Here is a 22,277-nt window from a genome sequence, read left to right as displayed (position 1 = left end):
ATAAGAGTACAGTTTAGTGAATAAAGCTTGGGCTAATTTAGAGACAGAAATCTTGAAGTTCTCATTTTGCCACTCACTGGCTTCGCAACTTTGTAGTTAAATTCTGAGGCTATATATCATAAAGTGGGAATATCCTATTTCATAGGATTATGTCAAATGAGAATACATGTAAGCACTTTATAATAAAATGTTATTCATTAAGCGCCCAGAAGATACTTAATATTCTTGTAAAACAAACCAGTGTGGCAATTCTCCTCCCTCATTTCCTTCATATTTACTGTCATCTTAATCTGGGCTGGTCCTATATGCAAGTTGAACACAAAGATACTTGATGGGTTCATTTGAGGAATACTGACAGGCCCAACAGACTGAAATATGTCAGCCTATTAGGGCGCATCCGGAATTCTCGCCATGGATTCGGCTTCCCCCCAGCTTGGTCTTTGGGTGGAAGTTTTTGAAGGACAGAATTTAGCTCCAAAATCCGTCCATATGTTTATTTCTTCAATGCAGATTTATCCTTGAGAAGACTAAGAAAATGTATATAACACGTTTATTGTTCTTTGGTTTCTAGGTTAAAAGTTAGGTGTTTTTATAGTGAATTAATTATTAAACATTTGTATATATTGAATTTATGTAATAAATATTGAGTGCCTACATCTGCATGGTACCATTCTAGGCCCTTGGTATATGGTAGTGAACATAACCAAAAATTATCAGATGGAGCTTAAATTCTAGTGAGGTTTGTGTTCCATAAACTGTCAAATAAAATGATTATGTTTAAATATGACATGAATGGTATGTTCAGTTTATAACATGTAATTTTTCAGTTTTTAAACCAATGGCAGTTTATTTATAACTGAAATCGAATTATCTTTTGTGAGTAAATTTAGTTTAGCAATTATTTATCTTGATAAATTTTATTATTGCAGTATTTGTAAATAAAAGTACATATATGTAGATATTTTGCCTTTATTTTTATAAATAAGCAACTGGTTTATTTGAGCCTTTTAAGTTGCTGTGGGTAAACATTTGTTTGAGAGTAGTGGGTAATAATCTAGTGTTATTAATGATTTGGGGTCACAAATCATTGCCCTGAAATGTTTATATTAGGCTTTCTGAACCGCAGTCAGTTTTTCTTTCCTTCATTGCCATACTTTTTTAAGGAGACATTTGTTATATATTACTCTGTCACCATCTACTTTGTCATTTTCTCTTGTATTTCTCAAAATTAGAATTAATTGTGTAGCGAATACAAAGAGTATGTAACAAACCGCAGGAATGGACCCTCAGGTTCGAAGTCTGGGCCTGCTGAGAAATGCTTCCCGAAACTTGACTTTTGTGTACTCTATGTCACAGTAAACACTCAGGAATTCATTGAGGTTGTTTTGCATCACTTACTTGCACCTGGTGAGTAGGCAGGGAATGTAGCCAATGTCCCCAGAAGAGTCAGATGAAGCAAGGAAAATAATCTGCTCCTTGCTGCCCTCCTGCAGTACAAAGTGCATTTGAATCTTCACTCTGTGAGGGTGTTGTCAACTACGTCACTTTGGAGCATGTACAGTATTCTGGTTAGGGACATGCCGTATTATCTTCTGATTTATATAACCATCTGAGTTTACATTAAAACAGTTTCTCATTCTCTATGTCAATTGGCATCTTTTCCTCAATCACCTCTACCCCATTTTGACAATTACAGAGCAATACCTGGAATTAAAAACTATTAGCAATTAGTTATATTTGCTTCCCTCTGTATGTAAAGTCCCCTTTGACTATTATCCCATCTTATATCGTCTCCTCATCTCTACTCCACTATCATAAACCGGTTTATATTCTTCCAGTCTACTATATAATAGTTTTTTTGTTTCTAAAATTTAATCTGTATTTGCTTTTTAAATACTGTTTTGGGCTCTGTGACATAATGATTAAAGAGAATATATAATACCCATTATCTTCACATACCACTCTTTTTAAATTCATTCCCCTGTTTGACATTTAAGTTTTTATTTTCTCTTTATTATCTCCTTATAATTTGACTTTCATTCTCCATTCTTGTCCTCAGCTCTACTAAAAATATACTAAAGGTCACCAATAATTTTCTTACTCGGCAAACCTAATGGCTTTTTTTTCTTGGGTCTAATGTCCTTGACATATATGTAATGAAGATGAAACTGATGACTACCACCCCTTAACTTCTTAGAACTATGTTCCATTATAACATACTATTTATTTTGTGCTTTTCCCCCTCTTATATATCATCTTACCTTTACTCCCTTCAATCACTTAAATACGGGTCAATCCTCAGCACTTATCCTCTGAAAAGTATACCCACTTCCTATCTCACTTGCACTTCGAGTTGAGTGACTCCCAGATGTGTCTTTATTCCTGATCTCTCTGCACATTTTAGTGTCTCATTTCTAGCTGCCCAGTAGACATTTCCACTTGTTTATACACAGTATTACTAGCATCTTAACCTATCTAAACTACTGATACTTCCCTGGCTTTTACTTACCTCGACTTCCCAATTTGTGGTCTTTGAGAGGACCATTTTTCACCAGTCATAAAACTTAAAGCCATCTTTTTCTGTTTTTTGCTTCTTTCCCTCCAAATCCATTTCCTTATCAAATATTGCGGATTCTTTCTCTAACTCCAGTTTTTCTCTTCCACTTTGACTTACAAAGTAGTACTAGAATTAGCCAAGGCACAATTATAATCGTAACATTTCCATACTTTAAAACCTGCCAGTCTCTATTTTTATAGTCTATAAGATAAAATCTAAATTTTTAAGACCCCAGTGAAGGGGTTCAGATCTACTAATACAATCCAAACCCAACCTACCTTAACCACTGCACTCCACTTCACTGTTCTCTGAATATATCCTGCTCTTTCATCATCTTATTTTTGCTTTAGATGACTTCCTCCCTTTTAATATCTGGCTAACTCTCACGTATCTTTATAATTCAGCTCATACATCATCGTGAAGCATTGCACAACTCCTTCAGGCAGAATGAGTTACTCCTTCCTGTGTTTCTGTAGAACCTTTGTGCATTCATTATAGTATGTCACATTGTATTGTAAGTTTTTTAGTGCACCTATTCCATGTTTTGGAGCCTTCCACACTCACCTTTCACTGCCACCACCACCACCATGCACATTCGACTGGAAGTTCACTGAGAATAGTAACTATTCCTTACAAGGGCCTAGTGCATTGGAGAAACACTGTTGAATCGCAGTATCCTTTCATTCTTTATGACATATCAGTGCTTAGAATAATCCTACAGAACACCATTTAAGAATCGTCTCATTTGCTCAAAACCTTCTGTATTTTCTTATTGCTTATTAAGTTTAAGTTCACATTCTGGAGCCTGGCTTTCCAGACCCTCCATAATCACATCTATTGTGTTTCCTATTATGTTTAAGACACTGAATATATGGCTTGTACCAACTACCTTTTCAAAGTGTTGCTTCTCTTTAAGAATGAGTACATAAGTACATGTCTTTTGCCCAGGCCAAACTGATTTGCTCATTGCCCTCTGAACGCAAAGTGTTCTTTTCAAGCATCTTGTCTTTTAAAGTTCTACGCATTCTTCAAGACCCAGTTTAGGTTCTGCCTCATTTATAAAGAAAGGTTTTCTAACCATTTCATGCAGAAATAATTTTGACCTCTAATCCAGACTCACGTATGTAGTAATTCTTTAGATGCCATGCTTATATACATGCCTCCCAACTATTTACATGCCACAATTTGTAAGATGGTAAGATGATAATATTTATTTGGCACATTGGAGTTAGACTGGAAGGGGTTTAGATCTCTGGTGAAAGCTTATGGCTGCTTAAAAGTACCCTAGCAAAAATGAAACACATCATTTTGTATATTGGCTGTAGTTGCCTAAGAAATGAGAAATGGAAATTTTTATCAAAACATACTGTGCATGTCAGCGTGGTGCAGTGAAAAAAGCCGAATAAGTCAAGGCCTCGGTTGCATCAGTGCCTCTCTACTTAACTGTGAGGCCATGCATGGACAGATTACCTTCCTGGGCTTTTGTTTCCTTATTTATTTAAGGTGGAAATAATTATGCTTGCAGAGTTGATGAAGATCAGAGACAAGGGTCACGGCACGACTATATGCTCAATAAATGATTGCTTTCATTGTGTATTTCCCTTCAGCTTCGCCCTTTGGTAATTTGTCATGATTGTGGTTATATCTCTTTGACGAATCCAACTACTTTTAACTTCCATTCCACTTGGGTGAACAGACTTTTAGCCTTGTTGGTATAGTTCCTACTCCAGAATACATGACATATGATGCTTTTAATCCTGGGACAAAGCAAGCAGTCTGCATCTTTTTCCATCGTTAAATGGGACCTTCCTTGCATTAACCAGAGTTACGGGTCTCTAAGCATGTTCTGAATTAAAGAGTTCTTGTTCTCTTACCATAAAATAGTCATGCAAATACATTGTTAAGGCACCATATATAATACAATAGCAACAATTTAAAGCTTGTTTCATTGCTCTCTCTTATTGCTGGGATTCTTCTATTCTGTTACACTCCAGTTTTCATCAAAGCGATCTCTAGGGCAGGGACCTACGATTTACCAGATGTTTCTAATCAAGATAAACACCTGCAATTTGCATCTGCAAAGATACATAGACTTTACTGCCAGCTGCTTTGTTAGATTACCATACCCATCTTGCTTAATTTATGTTCCAATGAGAAACTATTTTATTGATAAGTTTCTTCCCGTTTTTTTCACGTAGTTAATCATATAAACAAACAGTGGATGACTCACAAATGGACCCTATAAAGTGAAATTATCTTTGTCATCCACCTTTTCCCTACTGGTTTGTTTTAATATCTATCTTTATCTTAAAACCTTTCTGCTCCAACCACTTTGGTCTTCTCATTGTCGTGACCATATGTTCATTTCCATCTTTAAACTTGTTTATGCTGGTTTTTCTTCGATACCCTTATTCTTTTCATTCCCCAGTCCAACTTGAATTCTCATCTGTAGTTCTCTCCTTTTTATTGAACCTTCTCAGCTATTTCATCCTATGTTTCGTACTGTTGTCATCACATTTCAGTATAGCATACGGTCTCTAACATCTTGGCACTTTTTATGAGGTTTTATGTGGTGGTTTTTTGTGATCCTTTTATGCATACATTTGTTCCTTGTGGCATCAAATAATGAATGTACTTAGTAGGTACTCTAATTGATTTAGGAGATCTTGAATAATGTTAGATTTAAGGCAAATTAGCCATGTATTCCTTGAACTGTTTATGAATTTTACCACTAGGAAGGATACATAACTGGAAAAAAGTTATAATTTTAAAATCATGTAGAATTAAGTGACTGATCTTTTATAAAGAGGGGTATGCTTTACATAGATTAGTGATATTACCAATAACAGTAAGGCTATACATTTATTTTAAGGAATAAGTAATATTACTTAGATTTGTCTTGTTTAGTTCTGTTTCCTTGTCTTCACATTATAATAGTGATTTGTTCTTTGATCACTGAATCAATCATGGTAATTCCCATATCTCCCTTTATGTACTTTGTAAACTAATGTGCCCCAACTTGGCTGGTTGGAAGGTGTGGAAGTAAATCCTGAGTGGGTACGTCAGCAAGGAGAAGGTATTTAGAAAAGCTATTGGAAAGACAAGAAAGGTGGAAGAAAATTAATTGAGGATTTGAATAAATATCTTCAGCAGTGGTAGTGGCCTATTGAAAAATTGGAGGATGGTTAGGAAACGAGGGCTTTTTCCACTGAATAGCAGGGTGCCAAGCAGAATTGCTTTACATGTTAATTTAGGTAAGAAAATGCATCCATAAAATCTAGACATAGATGTAAAGTTGACACCATCTCTTCATCCTTATCAGTGCCATTATTGCTAATGTTTATTTGATGGTTATATATGTGTCAGGCAATTCTTAAGCAGTTTCATGATCACTTGTTTAGTCCTTAATAATAGAGGATCTTAATATGAAATCTATTCCATCCTGAGAACACCTTTGGCATTCTCTTTAAGCCAGTGGGGTCTTTCACAGGATGTTTTGAAAGAATAAAACAAAATACATAGGATCAGAAATGAAACTAACTATATTGAGATACAGCTATCAAAATATTAAAAATCTGACATAGTAATTTGAACTTAACAATATAAGATCTCTTGGTGGGTCTGATAACTAATTTCACATTAGCAGTGAACTAAACGTTATTTGGGGATCTGCACAGCTGTAAAGTAATGTGAATATTTCTGGTCACTGTACTAATTTCTGATCGCTGTACTAATATTACTATGATTTTCTTACATTCATCATTGTAGGAAAATTAAATTGTATTTAGAGGTCAGCAAAAATAAAGATGTAATTTTTCTCCACCCAAATTTACAAAACCTCGTGTTTTTCATGGGTCCCAGATTGAGAAGCCCTGCCTTACAACAACTCTGAAGAGAATCTGTCATTAAATGTGTAAGTGGTGAGCAAGGATTTGAACTCAGGCAATCTGGCTCCAAAGCCCAGGTTCTTTAATCATTTAGAATATCCTGAACTTGCATGATCATTTCCCCAAACTTAGCTAGCTGTTTTCCTTAGAAGAAACGATCTGAAGCATTTTATTTACTGTTTAAATGAAAAACAAGATAATTTTAAAATGTTTACATTGTAAAATGAAATTTGATTTCTGCATTATGGTGAGTTGAGGAGACAAAGGGAAGAAATAAGGAAAAAAGAAAGAATGGCTAGAGCAAGGGTTCTCAAACTTTAGGTAACATGATCACCTAAAGGGCGTATTAAAATATAATATCAGTGGTTCCTCAAAAAATTAAAAATAGAATTACCATATGATCCACAATTCCACTTATGGCTATATACCCAAAAGAATTGAAAGCAAGGAGATAGCCAAAGAGATATTTATACAGCCGTGTTCATAGCAGCATTATTCGCAATAGTTAAAACATGGAAGCAACCCAAGTGTCTATCCGCTGATGAATGGATAAGCAAAATGCAGTATGTACATACAATGCACTATTTTATTCAGCCTTAAAAGGAAGGATATTTTGTAGTATGGTACAAAGTGGATGAACCTTGAGGATATGATGCTAAGTGAAATAAGCCAGTCACAAAAAGACAAAAATACCAAATGGTTCCACCTACCTGAGGTACTTAAGAGTAGTCAAAATCATAAGGACAGAAAGTATAACGGTGGTTGTCGGGCTGGGGGAGGGGGAGAATGAGAAGGTGTTTTTTAATAGGTATAGAGTTTCAGTTTTACAAAATGAAAAAAGTTATGGGGATGGGTAGTAGTATTGGTTGTACAACAGTGTGAATGTGTTGAATACCACGAAACTGTGCACCTAAAAATGGTTAAGATGGTAAAATTTATGTTAAAAGTATTTTACCACAATAAAAAAAGAAAAATAATTTTAAAATTAAAAAATCAGAAATAAAATTTTAAACATAGTGTCGGGTCCCACCTCCAGAGTTTCTGATTCTGTAGGTCTAGAGTGGGGCCTGAGAATTAACATTTCTAGAAAGTTCTCAGATGATGTTTGTGCATCACACTGAGCACTGCTTTCTGAGATATTGGGGATTGAAAAGAACTAGGCGGGGAAATGAGTTGACGAGAAATTATTAGCATTTGTCAGAAGTTAACAACCTTTTCTAGGATGTGGACTTTGAAAGGTTTTGGGGCTTTGTTCTTTGAAATGGAAAATAGCCAATTATTCTCACCTTTTAAGGTATTCAAATTGCTATCCCATAAATTATAATATGAAAATATGTAATAACTTAAAGTAGAATTGTTATATTGACCCTGAAATGCAAATATTATGTCATTATCAATAAAAATTTTTAATTTCAAAATGTTTGGTTTTAAATTTGACTGTGTTTATTGAAGAAATGACCTGATACAATAGCAGAATCAAGAGCATATTTTGCCCTGTGTGAGAAATAGAAAAGCTTGCAAGATTCAAAGTACTTGTAGTGGAAATGAGGTTTATTTAAGCCTTTTTTGCTCAAGTTCCAGTCAGTAGGAAACAAAGCAGTTGGCAGAAAATACTATGTGCACTTATAAAAGCTGTTTAGAGTTTATAATTATATGATTGTTCTAGGGCCTTCTCTTATATCCAGTTTCTCACACTCTGTATCAAAATTGTTTGGACTGCACATGATGGGAAATCTGTCTCAAACTGTTTAAGCTAAAAAAAAAAAAAATCTGGGTTTATATAAGTGTAAGAGTATATTTAGTTTTAAGCACAGCTTGATCCATGTCTCAAAGCCATCAGTTTCCATCTTTCAGCTTCCTCTGGGGTCTTTAGCCTTGGTGGCTCTTCTGGCAGCAATAGTCTCACACTTTCCTGCTTTCAAGTCCAGTCGAAAAGAGAAAGTCTTCCAACTTTCCCAACAAAAATTCTGAAGTTCATTCTGATAAAACCAGCTTCATGGGCCCAACCTTTCAATCACTGTAATCTGGGGCATGGTATATCCCTTAAACCAGTCTAAGGAGCTGGTTTAAACCACACATCATGGCTAATGTTGGAGGGACGTGTAGTTTTCCATAGAAGTTTGTTCCTAAAAGAGTAGAAATTGCACTGTCCATCAGAGCACACATTTCTGCTCTCCCCTCCATTCTAACATCTGGAGAAACTAGAAACCCATCATCTTCAAACACCTCTTTTCTCCTTTTAAAAGGAACAGGGGGTTTGGGAATAAATAGCTGACATAGATTGCATCGAGGAAGGAAGAGATACGGAGAAGCAAAGAGGGAAAGCATGATTATAAGACCTTCTTAGGTGATATTCCTGGCCAGTCGAAGTTTTTTTAATATGAGGAAAGAAAGGATTCCTATATATTATTTGTTCTCTCCCTTTCTTCCAGCCCTGAAGACTATTCTGTATAATTATTCTGTTTGCCTAAAAATTCATGTGACCATTTTTATATGCTTTAAGTTAATTTCCCATGTGCATGGCCCTATTTCACAGACTAATGTTCTTTCCATAGTAGGTAGATTAAACTCATATACCAAGTAAGGGAGTAAATCAGTTCATAAGTTCTTTAGAACTTAACATTTTCTGTACTGTTATTTATATTTTAAAAAAGTAAGTTATCAGAAGCAATTATTTCTAACTTAAATAAGTCCAGGAATTGTCTCCTTCATACAGTTTGCTTTCTCCAGTCTCTGCTTTTTTTTACCTGCCTCTTTTCCACACCAGCAGTTCTCAAACTGTATTGTGCATCAGGATCACCTCGAGGGCTTGTTAAAACACATTTCTAGGCCCTCCTCCTCCAGAGTTTCTGGAGGTAACTTGAGCAGGCATGGCTGAGGTGAGTCAGAGGGTCTTTCGATCTGAGGTGGAGCCGGAGAATTTGCAAGTTCCCAAGTGATCTGAAGCTGCTGGTCCAGGGATCTTTGTTTTGAGAATCTCTGTACTAAAATCACTTGTCCCCGCCTGATTTCTACCATCACTGTTCCCTGAAGTCTTCTCTGAGCTATCCAAATTGATTCTACTTCTTAAAATGGATTGTACTGGAACCTTAAAACAAATCTCTTTTATCTTTTGGACATAGTCCCAATTAAAGATAGATGGAGAAAGCAATTTTTAGATGAAATAATTTGGTATTGTTATCAGAAGTTTACATATTGTAGCAATACTATTTGATCTAAGAATAACCATCATCAGATTTACTGTTTAACAATTGGAATAAATAGAAAATGGAGAAGGTATATTGGCAGATGTTGAAAACTAGGCAGACTTTTTGAGAGTATTGCTATCAATAAGGTTTCTTTTTTAGTATCTCTTCTGTAAGATAATTTCAATTAATCTCTAATAAACATTAGCTTTAAAATCCAAATTTGTAAGCTATATATTCACTATCACAATGGATCAAACAATAAAAACAAGGTTATTTGTATTAACAGTTCTAATTAGGCTTGACTCCTATTGAGTTTCAACAGTAATTATTCATCTAATTTACCATAATTGTGAAATTAGGAAAAAATCTAAAAGTGCCTACTTCAAATGTCAGTTGAGTACCTTCTAAAAAGTAAAACTGTGAAAGTCTTTAGTGGCGAAGTATATTAATGCCTACAACTTTGAAATGCATCAAAAATGGATTGATGAAGATGTGGTAAAGCACATACCAGTATATAGCAAAGTCTTAAGAATTATAAAATCAAAAAAAATAATAAAATCTAGATATTGGGAATATGGGTATTCACTGACAGATTTTCAACGTGTTTTAAAGTTTGAAATTTTTCATAATGAAATATTGGGAAAAAATAAACTTACACTTATCCATAATTCATGGGAAATATACAAGTATTCCTATTAGATTGAAATATGAAATTGCCATCGATGTAAGTCAAAAACACACAAATATAGGCAGTTTCATTTGGTTCAACCTAATATTAAGGTTGTTCTGAGTAAATATATACACACACACACACACACACACACACACACACACACACACCTATATCTCCAAGTCTAAAATGCTACCTAAATAGAATAGATTTTTTTTAGTAGATTTATTTTTACCTTTTATTTTTTCCTGATGACTAAAATTAGCTTAATTTAAAATTCGATTCACCTTAATACTGATTAATTGTGCTGGTCTAGCTGTATTTAGCTACATATGTATTCCACTGTTGAAATTAAAAACTTACAGCCTAGAAAGTTTCTACATATTCTTCCTATATTTTATTACCAAAATGATACATCTCATTTCCCAGAGGTATACAAATATATTTATAAAGTCACCTCAGTTACGGGGAAAATATATAATAACACCTTAACTGGTCTGTTTGCACTGTACTTGTCAACTGAAACTTTATGCAAAAGTTGTAGGTTAAAACCCAAACCATGGATAGTGGTGATGGTGGCATAACATTGTGAATGTACTCAGTTCTACTTAATTGTACTCTTAAAAATGGTTAAAGTCATAAATTTTATATTATGCGTATTTTACCACAATAATATTTTTTTAAAAAGAAAAAGGATGAGGAAGCATTTTTGGATAACCATAAGAGAGTCCAGCTTGGCCAAGGTAGGTCAGAGGGTCAACCTGCTAGACAAACGCTGCCTACCTCCCAATTTTAGCTAGGTTGTATGAAACCTGACTGAATTTGAAAGCTGAGTAAAAATCACAATTTTGAATATTGTTGCCATGGATTAAAATCAGTTTTTTTTCCCCATTTTAATTGAAAAGTTTTAACTGCAACAAACAATTAAAATTCATTTTGTTCTACATTAACTGGAGACCTCACCCATTTATAGTACCTGACTGTATAGTCTTTCCCACTGAGCATAGTTAAGCTAGTTATTCTTACAGAAACCACTTATTTAAATAAGTGAAAAGTACTTAGTAGGTAAAAAGCTTTAATTAGCAGTAGTTTTCAACTGTACAGTCATACTTTACTGGGGGTGGTGAAGGGTCTCATTGAAATAAATTGTATTTGCCTAGAGGGTGACCAGTTAGCTCAGTTGGTTAGAACATGGTGCTAATAACACCAAGGTTGCTGGTTTGATCCACACATGGGCCACTGTGAGCTGCACCCTCCTTAAAAAAAAAAAAATTGTATTTGCCTTAATGGAACTCGATGTCAAAACTTGTGTTAATTGGGGGAAAAATAAGGAATTACAACCTAATTCCACAAGAACAAAATAGACCTCCTGAAGTACCCATAAAAGCGAAATGGGAAAATATTATAAATATAATCATCTCAATTGAATTTTTCAATTTAGAAAACTTGAGACTTCTAGATTTCAAGTATAATAAATATAATTTAAATCTCCCCCAAAAAAGAAAACCAATCATACCTATAATAGAAACATGTAGGCCCAAATTTATTATATCACTATCCTAAAACAGTTTATCCTGATGTCATTTCTTCCTCCCTTTGTGTCCTTTTTATTTTAATAATATTTCTCTTTCTTTACAGTTATACTTTACCAGAAAGAGAAATGGTGGTTTTTTCCTCTCAGTTGAAAATTAAATGAGACCATATGTGAAATTACTTGTGTAATACTTTAGTTTTCCAAGTTCAAAGGTTAGTGTTGAAATGGGGAAAACACTGAATTTCACATATTTCTGTGCTTACCACTCCTCAAAGAATTATTAGGTCATATAAAACAAAAGTAGCTTGATGGTTGTCTCCTTGCACTCTTGAATTACTAGAAGGATGGAGGAAATTACGTAAAAACAAAATTGAGAAAATTCTGCAGACAAATACATAGAAAAACAGAAAAAGAAGAAACTACCATACTGGAAATGTATTGGTGGTTTTGTTTCCTCAGTCTTTTACTGTACAATTAAAATAGACCGTAGTAGGCTCATCCTTTTAAGTGAGAGCCACAGTGGAGAGGAGGCTGGGGTCTTAAAGATAATGTCATTTTTTTTTTCCTTTAAAGTTTATTGGGGTAACAATTGTTAGTAAAGTTACATAGATTTCAGGTGTACAATTCTGTAATACATCATCTGTATCTCACATTGTGTGTTCACCACCCAGAGTCAGTTCTCTTTTCAATATAATGACATTATTTTCTCTCTTAATTTACAGAAGTTGCTGGGTGTGTTTTGCCACCGATGAAGATGATAGAACCGCCGAATGGGTGAGACCGTGCAGGTGCAGAGGATCTACCAAATGGGTTCACCAGGCTTGTCTGCAGCGCTGGGTGGATGAAAAGCAAAGAGGAAACAGTACAGCCAGAGTGGCGTGTCCTCAGTGCAATGCTGAATACTTAATAGTTTTTCCAAAGTTGGGTAAGAGCCTTAAAAACAACATAGATATATGTGATATCATTATACATAACTGTGATCTTGGGTTTATTTTAAAGTGACCCATCTCTTTGCTTTTTTTTGTGAATTTCTCTAGTTCCTTTCTGTTATTTCCTAACTGTTTTGCTAACCGTTTACATTATCCTTAATATATTATCCCCAGATCCATCCATTTGTCTGTGCATTAAATGTTTTCATTTGGTTGAGTGGATAAAGAACTTGGACCTCTAACCATGTGGATAAAATCAAATAATAGAGCTATAATAAAAAGCTGACTAAAGAGCCTCATTCTCTGGAGACCATTAGTGTAGGAAAAAGAAAACAGTACTGTGTTCTTTCTAATATTTATCCTTAATTCTATTAAGGAACAAAAGTTGGGAAATTAAAGATTCAATAAAAGACAGCATTAAACTCATCTTTGGAATCCAATTTATGTTGTTGTCTTTCATGAAAACTGCTTTTTCTGCGAATTGGCGGACAAGGAACAATCAAAGGTCTTTGAGAATGGAGCTAGCTAACATTAAAAAAAAGTATAGCAAACTGTTTAAAGGGTGCTGTAAATAAGACTAATGTTTAGTTAGCATGTTCCATTCCAGCCATGTGAGCATGAACTGGTGTCTTTCTCTTTGTTTAGTGTTTATGCCATGCCAGTTGTTAAACATTTTTAATAACAGCTTTGGCTGTAATCAAGAGGTATATGAAATCAGTTTGGCTTCATATACCAAAGATTATGAAGGTCAGAAGAAAAGAATGACTGTCACTGGGGTGTAGGGTTCAAGGCACATAAATGCAGATAATGAAGTTATTTTATAATGCGAGAAGAATAATAATGGCAAATAAAATTTCCTTGGTTGTCTGTATTTCTGTAGCATAATGCATAGGAAGACATGATAGCTTCCTGTGAATGGAAAGTAGCACTGTAGAGAAAGTAGTGGTTCTCAAACATTTAGAATTTGTGGACCATACGATGGGTCTTCATGTACACCACAGGTTTTAGATAAACACAAAAGAGTAATCCAAAAAATTTTATAATGTCAAAGAAATGTATTAAAATAATTTAAACATCAGGAAAAAACAATGACTGCTGCAATCTTTCGCCACATTGATATCTGCCTCACTAAAGTCAAAGTTAAGTTTTCATTTTTCCTACTCTTTAGTTCTGATAATCCCAGTTTTCAACTATACGTTGTTGGGAATAGCAGCAAGTATAGGATGATTCTGTTAAATAACACTTTGATAATCAGAGGTATGGAAATAAAAATTAGTGCAAGAATTCTCACTGAAAACTACATATAACGTGTGACAGGGCATTGAGTTGACAATGTATGACACTCAACAGTGAAGTTGAGTGTTTCAGTTTGGAAGATGGCAGTGGGTAAATCTGCCTTTTGATTGTTTCAGTCTAGGAAATATGTTGTTAGCTCTAGTGTGGTAATTGAATGCTACTTTTAATTATACCTAATAATAAGACATTGGTCTCTTTCTACAACAAGGAAAGAAAATGGCTAGATGTTGGAAAAGTCAAACCCTTTTTAAGCCGTATGTGTCATGATTTGGTCTTCATATTTTATCCTTCAGAATTGTTATTTCACTCACATCGTAGGTTTAGGCTATTCACTATACTGTGTGTCACGGCGATCTGCCACTTGAGGAATTCACAGATAATCACAGAAATTTTTTATTGACCTTATCAGTGTCATGAAAAAAAAATGTATATCTTTTATTTGAATAATTTTTGTTACCATCTTTCTTCCTGGCAAGATAGAGGAGCAGCAGAGTCTTGTATTTGCTTTGTGTTTCTTGACATAACATGCTGAAGATCCGCTCAGGGGCTGCAGTTTGAATTATACTCACAGTTTTCCATGCAGCTTTTAATACTGACTCAAGAACAGAGGGCTCATTGCCAAATGCCAGCTGTTGTCTGTAAAGGAAGCCATGTAAGACGGCTTTCATGTGCCGTACTCTTCCTTGCTACCTTCATGGCTACTGCTGTTGGCCATACTTATCCCAGTATACTTTTTCAAGTCAAGGTTTCAAAATAATTGTTCGTTAAAAGAAAATCTCTCCTCTGTAGTTTTCATTGGTACCAGCATGTTTTCATTGGTAATCAGAATTTAAGGTTGCCTGTATTTCTTGCTTTATGTATCATATTATGTATATGCCACTAGTTGATTCATACTCTGAACACTAGTGGTTTCATGCAGCCACAAAATATTTAAGAGCATACATCTGTGACAGTAATTGTTCTTCCTCACTGTGTACCCCACATATAATCTCTAGTAGTGTCATCTGATGATAGAATTTTGCCAGATTATTTTCTCTTTGAGCATATTTGTCATTAATTAGGAAGCTGACTATGTTATACCTGTTTTTGTTGAAATAAGTTAAAGTTCCCCTGACTGCAGTTTTTAATCTTTGCTTTCAATCACAAAATTCATACTGCAGGCTTTGATCGGTTTACTAGAGTGGTTGGAAATGATACGAATGCTTCAGTGGCTTCTTGTCCCTGTTTTATAATGTTCCAGTTCCTGTTTAGTAATGTATTATATATAGTACAGGGGGAACAAGGAGGTCTCCCTGGGCAAAGCTGTCATTCCTAATTTACTAGTCACAGCCCCTTCTACTAAGACCACACGAGTTTCACTCTTAAGATCATACTATTTATCATTTGTGGCATTCTGAGTTAAGTGTGTTTTACTTTTACTCTTCAATGAATACTTTTGAGGCATTGATTCATTTTCCTAAATTTGGGATTTAACACATTATGATAGTAAGAACAACAAAATTTGTATTTAACCAACGTAAACAACTCATGATGTGAAAGTTTGTTAGATGAAACAAACAGTCCCCTCTTAACTATCCTTGTAGAGTGTGTGTGACCTTTGGCACATAACAATTTTTTTTAAGAACCTAAAAGAATTTCCTTGAAAGTCATAATCTTACTTTTCAAATTTATAACCAAAACTTTTATCCCTTTTTTAATCAAATTGTCTGTAGACCGGTTAATAGATTAACAGGGACCACCATTGGTCCCCAAACAACATTCAAACTCCGGCTAGAAGAAGGAATAAAAGAGGAAAGAACATACAGAGAGAAAGAGGTGATGGTTAACGTCCTATGGGATGATCTCTGTGTAACAGGTATTTTTTAAAAATAGTTTTTGTGTGGATTTAGCCTCCGTTTGGCTGGCTACCTGGCCAAGTTTGCATCTTTTCTAGTACTACTTAGTGGTGGCTGGAATAGTGGCAAATGTGTGTTCTGAATTGTTGACAGGGAGTATGCTGTGCTCTGTGATGAAAAACTTAGAGGACTCATTAGATTCATTCCTCTCACTGTTTGCCACCTGTTAGGGTTTGCTTTCTTCTAGTTTAGCCAGTTGTGTCTATGCAGCTACACACCTAAATACTCAAAGTGTGATGTGAGGACCAGCAACATTGGAGTCCTCTAAGAGCTGTTAGGAATGAAGAACGTTAGCTCCTCCCCTATTCACCCCCAGTTCTAATTAATCAAAATCTGCATTTTTGTGAGATCATTAGATAATTTATGTGCATGGTAAATATAAGAAGCATTGCTTTAAAACATGAAGGGAACCAGCTGGGAAAAGTTTGTCTTCCATTAAGACCAGGTAATAACATTTTTTAGCTCAACAGAAGACTTCAGAGGAGAGATCGTAAGGGCAGAGTTCTTGATTCCCAAGGGAACAGGGACTGATTCACATTAGATTCCTTTCTTTGATTTCTTTAATGATGTTTTGTAGTGTGCAGGCCTCTTCTTTCGTTAAATTTATTCCTAAATATTTCATTCTTTTTGATGCTTTTTAAATGGATTTTTTTATTTCATTTTCAGATTGCGTATTGTAAGTATATAGGATACAATTGATTTTTGTATTTTGATCTTGTATCCTGCAACCATGCTGAATTCGTTTAATAATTCTGATAGTTTTTTAGTGGATTGCTTAGGATTTCCTATATTTATGATCATGTCATTTGTGAACAGAGATGGTTTTACTTCTTTTCCAATCTAGGTGCTTTTATTTCCCTGGCTACAACCTACAGCACCGTGTTAAATGGTCAGAACAGACATACTTGTCTTCTGTTTTGATCTTAAGGAAAAACCAGTCTTTCACCATTAAACATGTTATCTCTGGGTTTTTAAATAGATGTTTATCAGGTTGAGGATGTTCCCTTGTCTTTGAGTGTTTTTACCATGCAAACGTGTTGGATTTTGTCAAGTGCTTTTTCTGCATCTATTGAAGTGATCATGTGGTTTTTGTCCTTTAGTCTATTAATAAAATGTATTATATCAACTAATTTTCATATGTTAAACCAACTTTCAATTCCTGAGGTAAATTCCACTTGGTTGTGGTATGTAATGCATTTTAAATGCTGCTGGATTTGGTTTGCTAGCTTGTTGAAGATTTTTCTGTCTGTAGTTTTCTTGTGATATCTTTTACTGGGTTTGGTATTGGAGTAAGACTGGCCTCATAGAACCAGTTGGGAAGTGATCCCTCTTACATTTTTTGGGAAGAGTTTGTGAAAGTGGTGTTAATTCTTTAAATGTTTGGTGACAGTGAAGCTGTCTGGTCCTGGGCTTCTCTTTATAGGAAGTTTTTTGATTACTAGTTTAATCTTTTTACCTGTTATAGGTCTTTTCAGATTTTCTATCTTTTCTTCAGTTTTGGTAGTTTGTGTTTCTAGGAATTTGTCCATTTCATCTAGATTATCTAATTTGTTGGCATATAATTGTTCATACTATTTCTTTATAAACCTTTTTATTTCTGTAAGTCTGGTATTAATATTAATGTCCCCTCTGATTCATGATTTTAGTAATTTGAATCTTCTCTTTTTTTCTTACTCAGTCTAGCTAAAGATTTGTCAATTTTGTTGATCTTTTCAAAGACCCAACATTTGGTTTCATTGATTTTTTTCTCTGTTTTTTCATTTCTTGTTTTATTTATTTCCACTCTAGTCTTTATTATTTCCTTCCTTTTGCTTGATTTGTGTTTATTTTGCTTTTCTTTCTCTAGTGTTTTAAGGTGGAAGTTTAGGTTATTGGTTTGAGGATTGTTTGGTTGTTTTTTTTAATAGATTTTGTTTTTTAGAGCAGTTTTAGGGTCACAGCAAATTGAGAGGATGGTGCAGAGATTTCCCACATACTCTCTGCTTCCTCATAGGCACGGCCTCCCCCATTATCAACCTCTTTTACCAGTGATACATTTGTTACAACTGAGGAACCTGTACTGACACATCATTATTACCCAAAGTCCATTGTTTACATTAGGGTTCACTCTTGGTGTTGTGCATCCCATGGGTTTGGACAAATGTGTAATGACATGTATTCATCTTTATAGTATAATACATAGTATTTTCACTGCACTAAATATCCTACCCCATGGCAACCACTGATGTTTTTACTGTCTCCATACTTTTGCCTTTTCTAGAATGTCATATAGTTAGAATCATATAGTATATAGCCTTTCAGATTAGCTTTTTTCATTCAGTAATATATATTTAAAGTTTCTCCGTGTGTTGATAGTTTATTTCATTTCTTTTTTTTTTAACTTTTTAAATTTATTTTAAGTGTGTTTTTCCGGGACCCATCAGCTCCAAGTCAAGTAGTTGTTTCAGTCTAGTTGTGGAGGGCGCAGCTCACTCTGGCCCATGTGGGGATCGAACCGGCAACCCTGGTGTTACGAGTGTCATGCTCTAACCAACTGAGTTAACTGGCCGACCCCAGTTAATTTCTTTCTAGCACTGAAAATATTCCATTGTCTGGATGTGCCATAGTTTGTTTATCCATTCACTTACTGAAGGACTGGAAGTTTGGTCGCTTCCAAGTGTTGGCACTTGCGAATAAAGCTGCAGTAAACATCTGTGTGCAGGTTTTTGTGTAGACATGAGTTTTCCGCTTATTTAGATAAATACTAAGGAGCATGATTGATGGGTCTTATGGTAAGAGTATGTCTAGTTTTGTACGAAACTGTTAAACTGTCTTTCAAAGTGACTGCATTCCCACCAGCAAGGCGTTCCTGTTGCTTTATATCCTTGGCTGTATTTGGTGGTGTCCGTGTTTTGGATTTTAGCCATTCTAATAGATGTTTAGTGATAGCTCATTGTTTAAATTTGCAGTTCTCTAATAGAATACTCGTATGATGTTGAGCATCTTTTCATATACTTATTTGCAGTCTTCTATTTTCTTTACTGGGATATCTTTTAAGTCTTTCGATCATTTTTTAAATCAGATTATTTTCTTGTCGAGTTTTAAGTGTTCTTTCTATATTTTGGATAACAGTCTTTTATCAGGGGTGTCTTTTGCAAAAGTATTTTCTCCCAGTCCACAGCCTGTCTTCTCATTCTCTCAGTCTTTCTTATTTTTTGATGTCATTTACAGCTATAAATTTCTAAGTACTGCTTAGATTTCTTCTTTGACTTGTTGATAATTTAGTAGTGTGCAGTTTAATTTTCACATATTTGTAAATATCCCAAATGTCCTTCTATTGTTGATTTCTAATTTCATGCCATTGTGATCACAGAACATACTTGGACTTTTATCCTTTTAAATGTAGTGAGGCTTGTTTTATGGTCTACCATGGTTTATCCTGGAGAATGTTCCATGTGCACTTGAGAAGAATATGTATTCTGCTATTGTTCGGTGGAGTGTTCTATAAATATCTAGTTGGTTCATATGATTTTCAAGCCCTCTTGTTTCTTTGTGGATCTTTTACCTGTCCTTCATTGACATTGGGATATTAAAATATCCAGCTATTGTTGAATTATCTATTTCTCCAATTCTTTCCATTTCTGCTTCTTTTATTGGGCTCGGTTGTTAGGTACATATATGTCCCTAACTGCGCTATTTTCCTGATGGATTGTCCCTTTTATCATTATAAAATGTCCTTTATTTCTAGTAACAATTTTTGTCTTAAAGTTGATTTTAACTGATTAGTATAGGCACTCCCGTTCTCTTATGTCTTACTACCATAAGTTAGTAGTAAATTCTTAGACTACTTTCAAGTTAAATTTTTATTACAGTTTTGTTCTTATTTCCTTATTTTATTGTTCTCAACTAAGCATTAATTTACACTTCTGTATAGAGTTGAAGATGACTAACAATCACCCTCAGGAAGTGGTTGTAAAATGTTAAGTGGAGTGTAAAGTTTAGAAAGGAATGATATTTACTAGGGATGATGAGGGATGATTCCTAGGAGAAACCTTTCCTAGATAATCTAGCAAATAAAAATAATTGTTGCAATTTTATTTTATTTTATTTTACAATATCAGTAATATTAACAGTGATGTCAATAGCTATTATTTGCTAAAGGACCTTAGCATTTGCCAGACATTATGTTGGTCACTTTGCCTATGTCATTTTATTTAAGCCTCTCAAAAGCATAATAGATATTGTCCTTACTTTACAGATAAGGAAACAGACTCAGCAAATTTATTTAATGGAAGCCCATGGGCTTATAGCAAGTAAATGAAGGAGCTAATATTTTAAATTGCTGAATTTCTTGTTACTGTCACTCAGTCAGCTACCAGGCCACATATGGATAAAGGTAGTTTTATGAACCATAAAAGTGAATAGGGATGTTAATTTGAACATATTTGAGATACTGTTAATAAATTACATGTATGATGAGTAGGTAAAGATTTTCTGTGATTTGATGCTATTGGAATCAAAGGAGAAACATGGCTAAGAAGCAAAATGATGGCTAGCTGCTTGCACTAACAAATAGTCTATTCTCTTTCTTGTCCTGATATTTGCCCTGCTGGAAATGGAAAGGAATAACAAATGCATGAAAGAAAATATGCAACATCTCATAGGCAGTATTTTCTTTAACTCTTTTAAATGTTATATATTCTCCCTCCAGATAATACATTCATTTGGACCAAAATTCAAAGATAGTGAATATAATAGAGTATTCAGTGAAAAGTCTTTTTACCATGTCTACTAGCCATGATGCCAAGTAAGTTTCCTTACTTGAAGGTAACCATTGTTACAAGTCGTTGGTGTTTCATTCCAGGGTGATGTTTCTCTTTTCCTTCTCTGTCTCTCCCTCTCCTCTCTCTCTCTCTCTCTCCCTCTTCCCCCACCCCCCACCCTCACAAACACACACACACACAGGTGCACGCGTTCTACAAACATTAGGGTAGAGTTAAAGGAACAAACAAGGGACAGGGAAATACCCAAGGATCGGCAACTATGGGAAACCATTTCTACTCCTAGGCCTGAAAATACAAGGGAAGAGAGCTATTGACAGAACTTTACAACAGCTGTAGCAGATAGTGAGAGGCTTTTTAACAAGACCTGGCTGTTTAACAAGGCTGTTTAGAGAGAAAAATGGCAAACTTCCTGCAATGGGGGAGCAAGGGAAAAAATTCCTTTAACACTTTTACCACCCTCTGATTTTCTGGCCATTCCACTCATTATGTGAACACATCAGAAACTAGAGGGCAAGGTTGCCTGGAAGATGCTGTTAATTTAATCAGCCTCCCAATGCACAAAGCGGGATGGAGAAAGATGAGAAATAAACCTGGATAGGAAAGTAGAATATTGAATACAACTAGGTTATGTGTCAGTAAATTCTATATTATACATCCTGTTCTATACTTCCTTTTTTTTCTTAGCAGTATATGGTAGATACCATTACATTAGCACATAAAGAGCTTTTTTTCTTTATAGTTATATAGTATGCTGTTACATAAATGTATGGTTATTTATATAACCACTTTCCTGTTGAGAGCCAGTTAGGCTCTTTCTAATCTTTTACTGGTACAAACAGTCCTGTCATAAACTGTAAAATAATTGTATGCATCTTTGCAAAAATATGTCTATGAGGTAAATAACTAGCGTGGAATTGCTGGGTCAAAGGGTATGTGCATTTATAACATTAATAGGTATCATCAAATTGGCTGTTGTCAAGATTATACCTCTTTAATCTTCCCAGCAGTGTATTGGAGTACCTGCTTTTCCGCTGCCTTTGCCAGTATGCTGCTATGTGTTCAGAAGTGATTATATCTGCTGCCTTAACAATAATCAAAGCTCAACAGAATGTTCACTCAGGTTTTTTTTCTTTTACTATGAAATATTTCATTGGTTGAAAGAGAATATAGAAAACTACATATGAGGAATAAAGACTAATAAGCTATCACTCATTTACCTGTCCCTTAGTTTTAGAAATAAAATACTTTGGTGAATTCAGTTTTTTATTATTAAGTAATGAGTATTTTATCCATGATGCCTTTTTGTCTTAAACTTATATATAATATAGACATGATAATAAGTAGAATAGATACAATAATAAAGCTATACCAGCTTCTTTTTAAATCAACTCTTTAGGACAATTTTTGATTTACAGAAAAATTGCAAAAATAGTGCAGAGCGTTCCCATATATTCCACACCCAGTTTCCTCTGTTATCAACATCTTATACTAGTGTGGTTCATTTGTTATAATTAATAAATGAATACTGATACATTATTATACACTAAAGTCCATACAT

At 34.6% G+C, this 22,277-nt stretch overlaps 1 protein-coding gene across 1 annotated transcript in view; it reads left to right on the top strand.

The window, feature by feature from the left end:
• MARCHF5 (membrane associated ring-CH-type finger 5) overlaps positions 1-22,277 on the top strand; it is a 43,922-nt gene that overhangs the window by 2,305 nt on the left and 19,340 nt on the right. The window contains exon 2 of the mRNA XM_033130844.1: positions 12,559-12,761. Coding sequence (XP_032986735.1) covers positions 12,559-12,761 — 203 coding nt within the window. The remainder of the gene's footprint in view (positions 1-12,558; positions 12,762-22,277) is intronic.

Source organism: Rhinolophus ferrumequinum, chromosome 16 (assembly GCF_004115265.2).
Source record: "Rhinolophus ferrumequinum isolate MPI-CBG mRhiFer1 chromosome 16, mRhiFer1_v1.p, whole genome shotgun sequence".
Taxonomy (NCBI): Eukaryota; Metazoa; Chordata; class Mammalia; order Chiroptera; family Rhinolophidae; genus Rhinolophus; species Rhinolophus ferrumequinum.
This window is presented reverse-complemented; position numbering and strand designations above follow the sequence as displayed.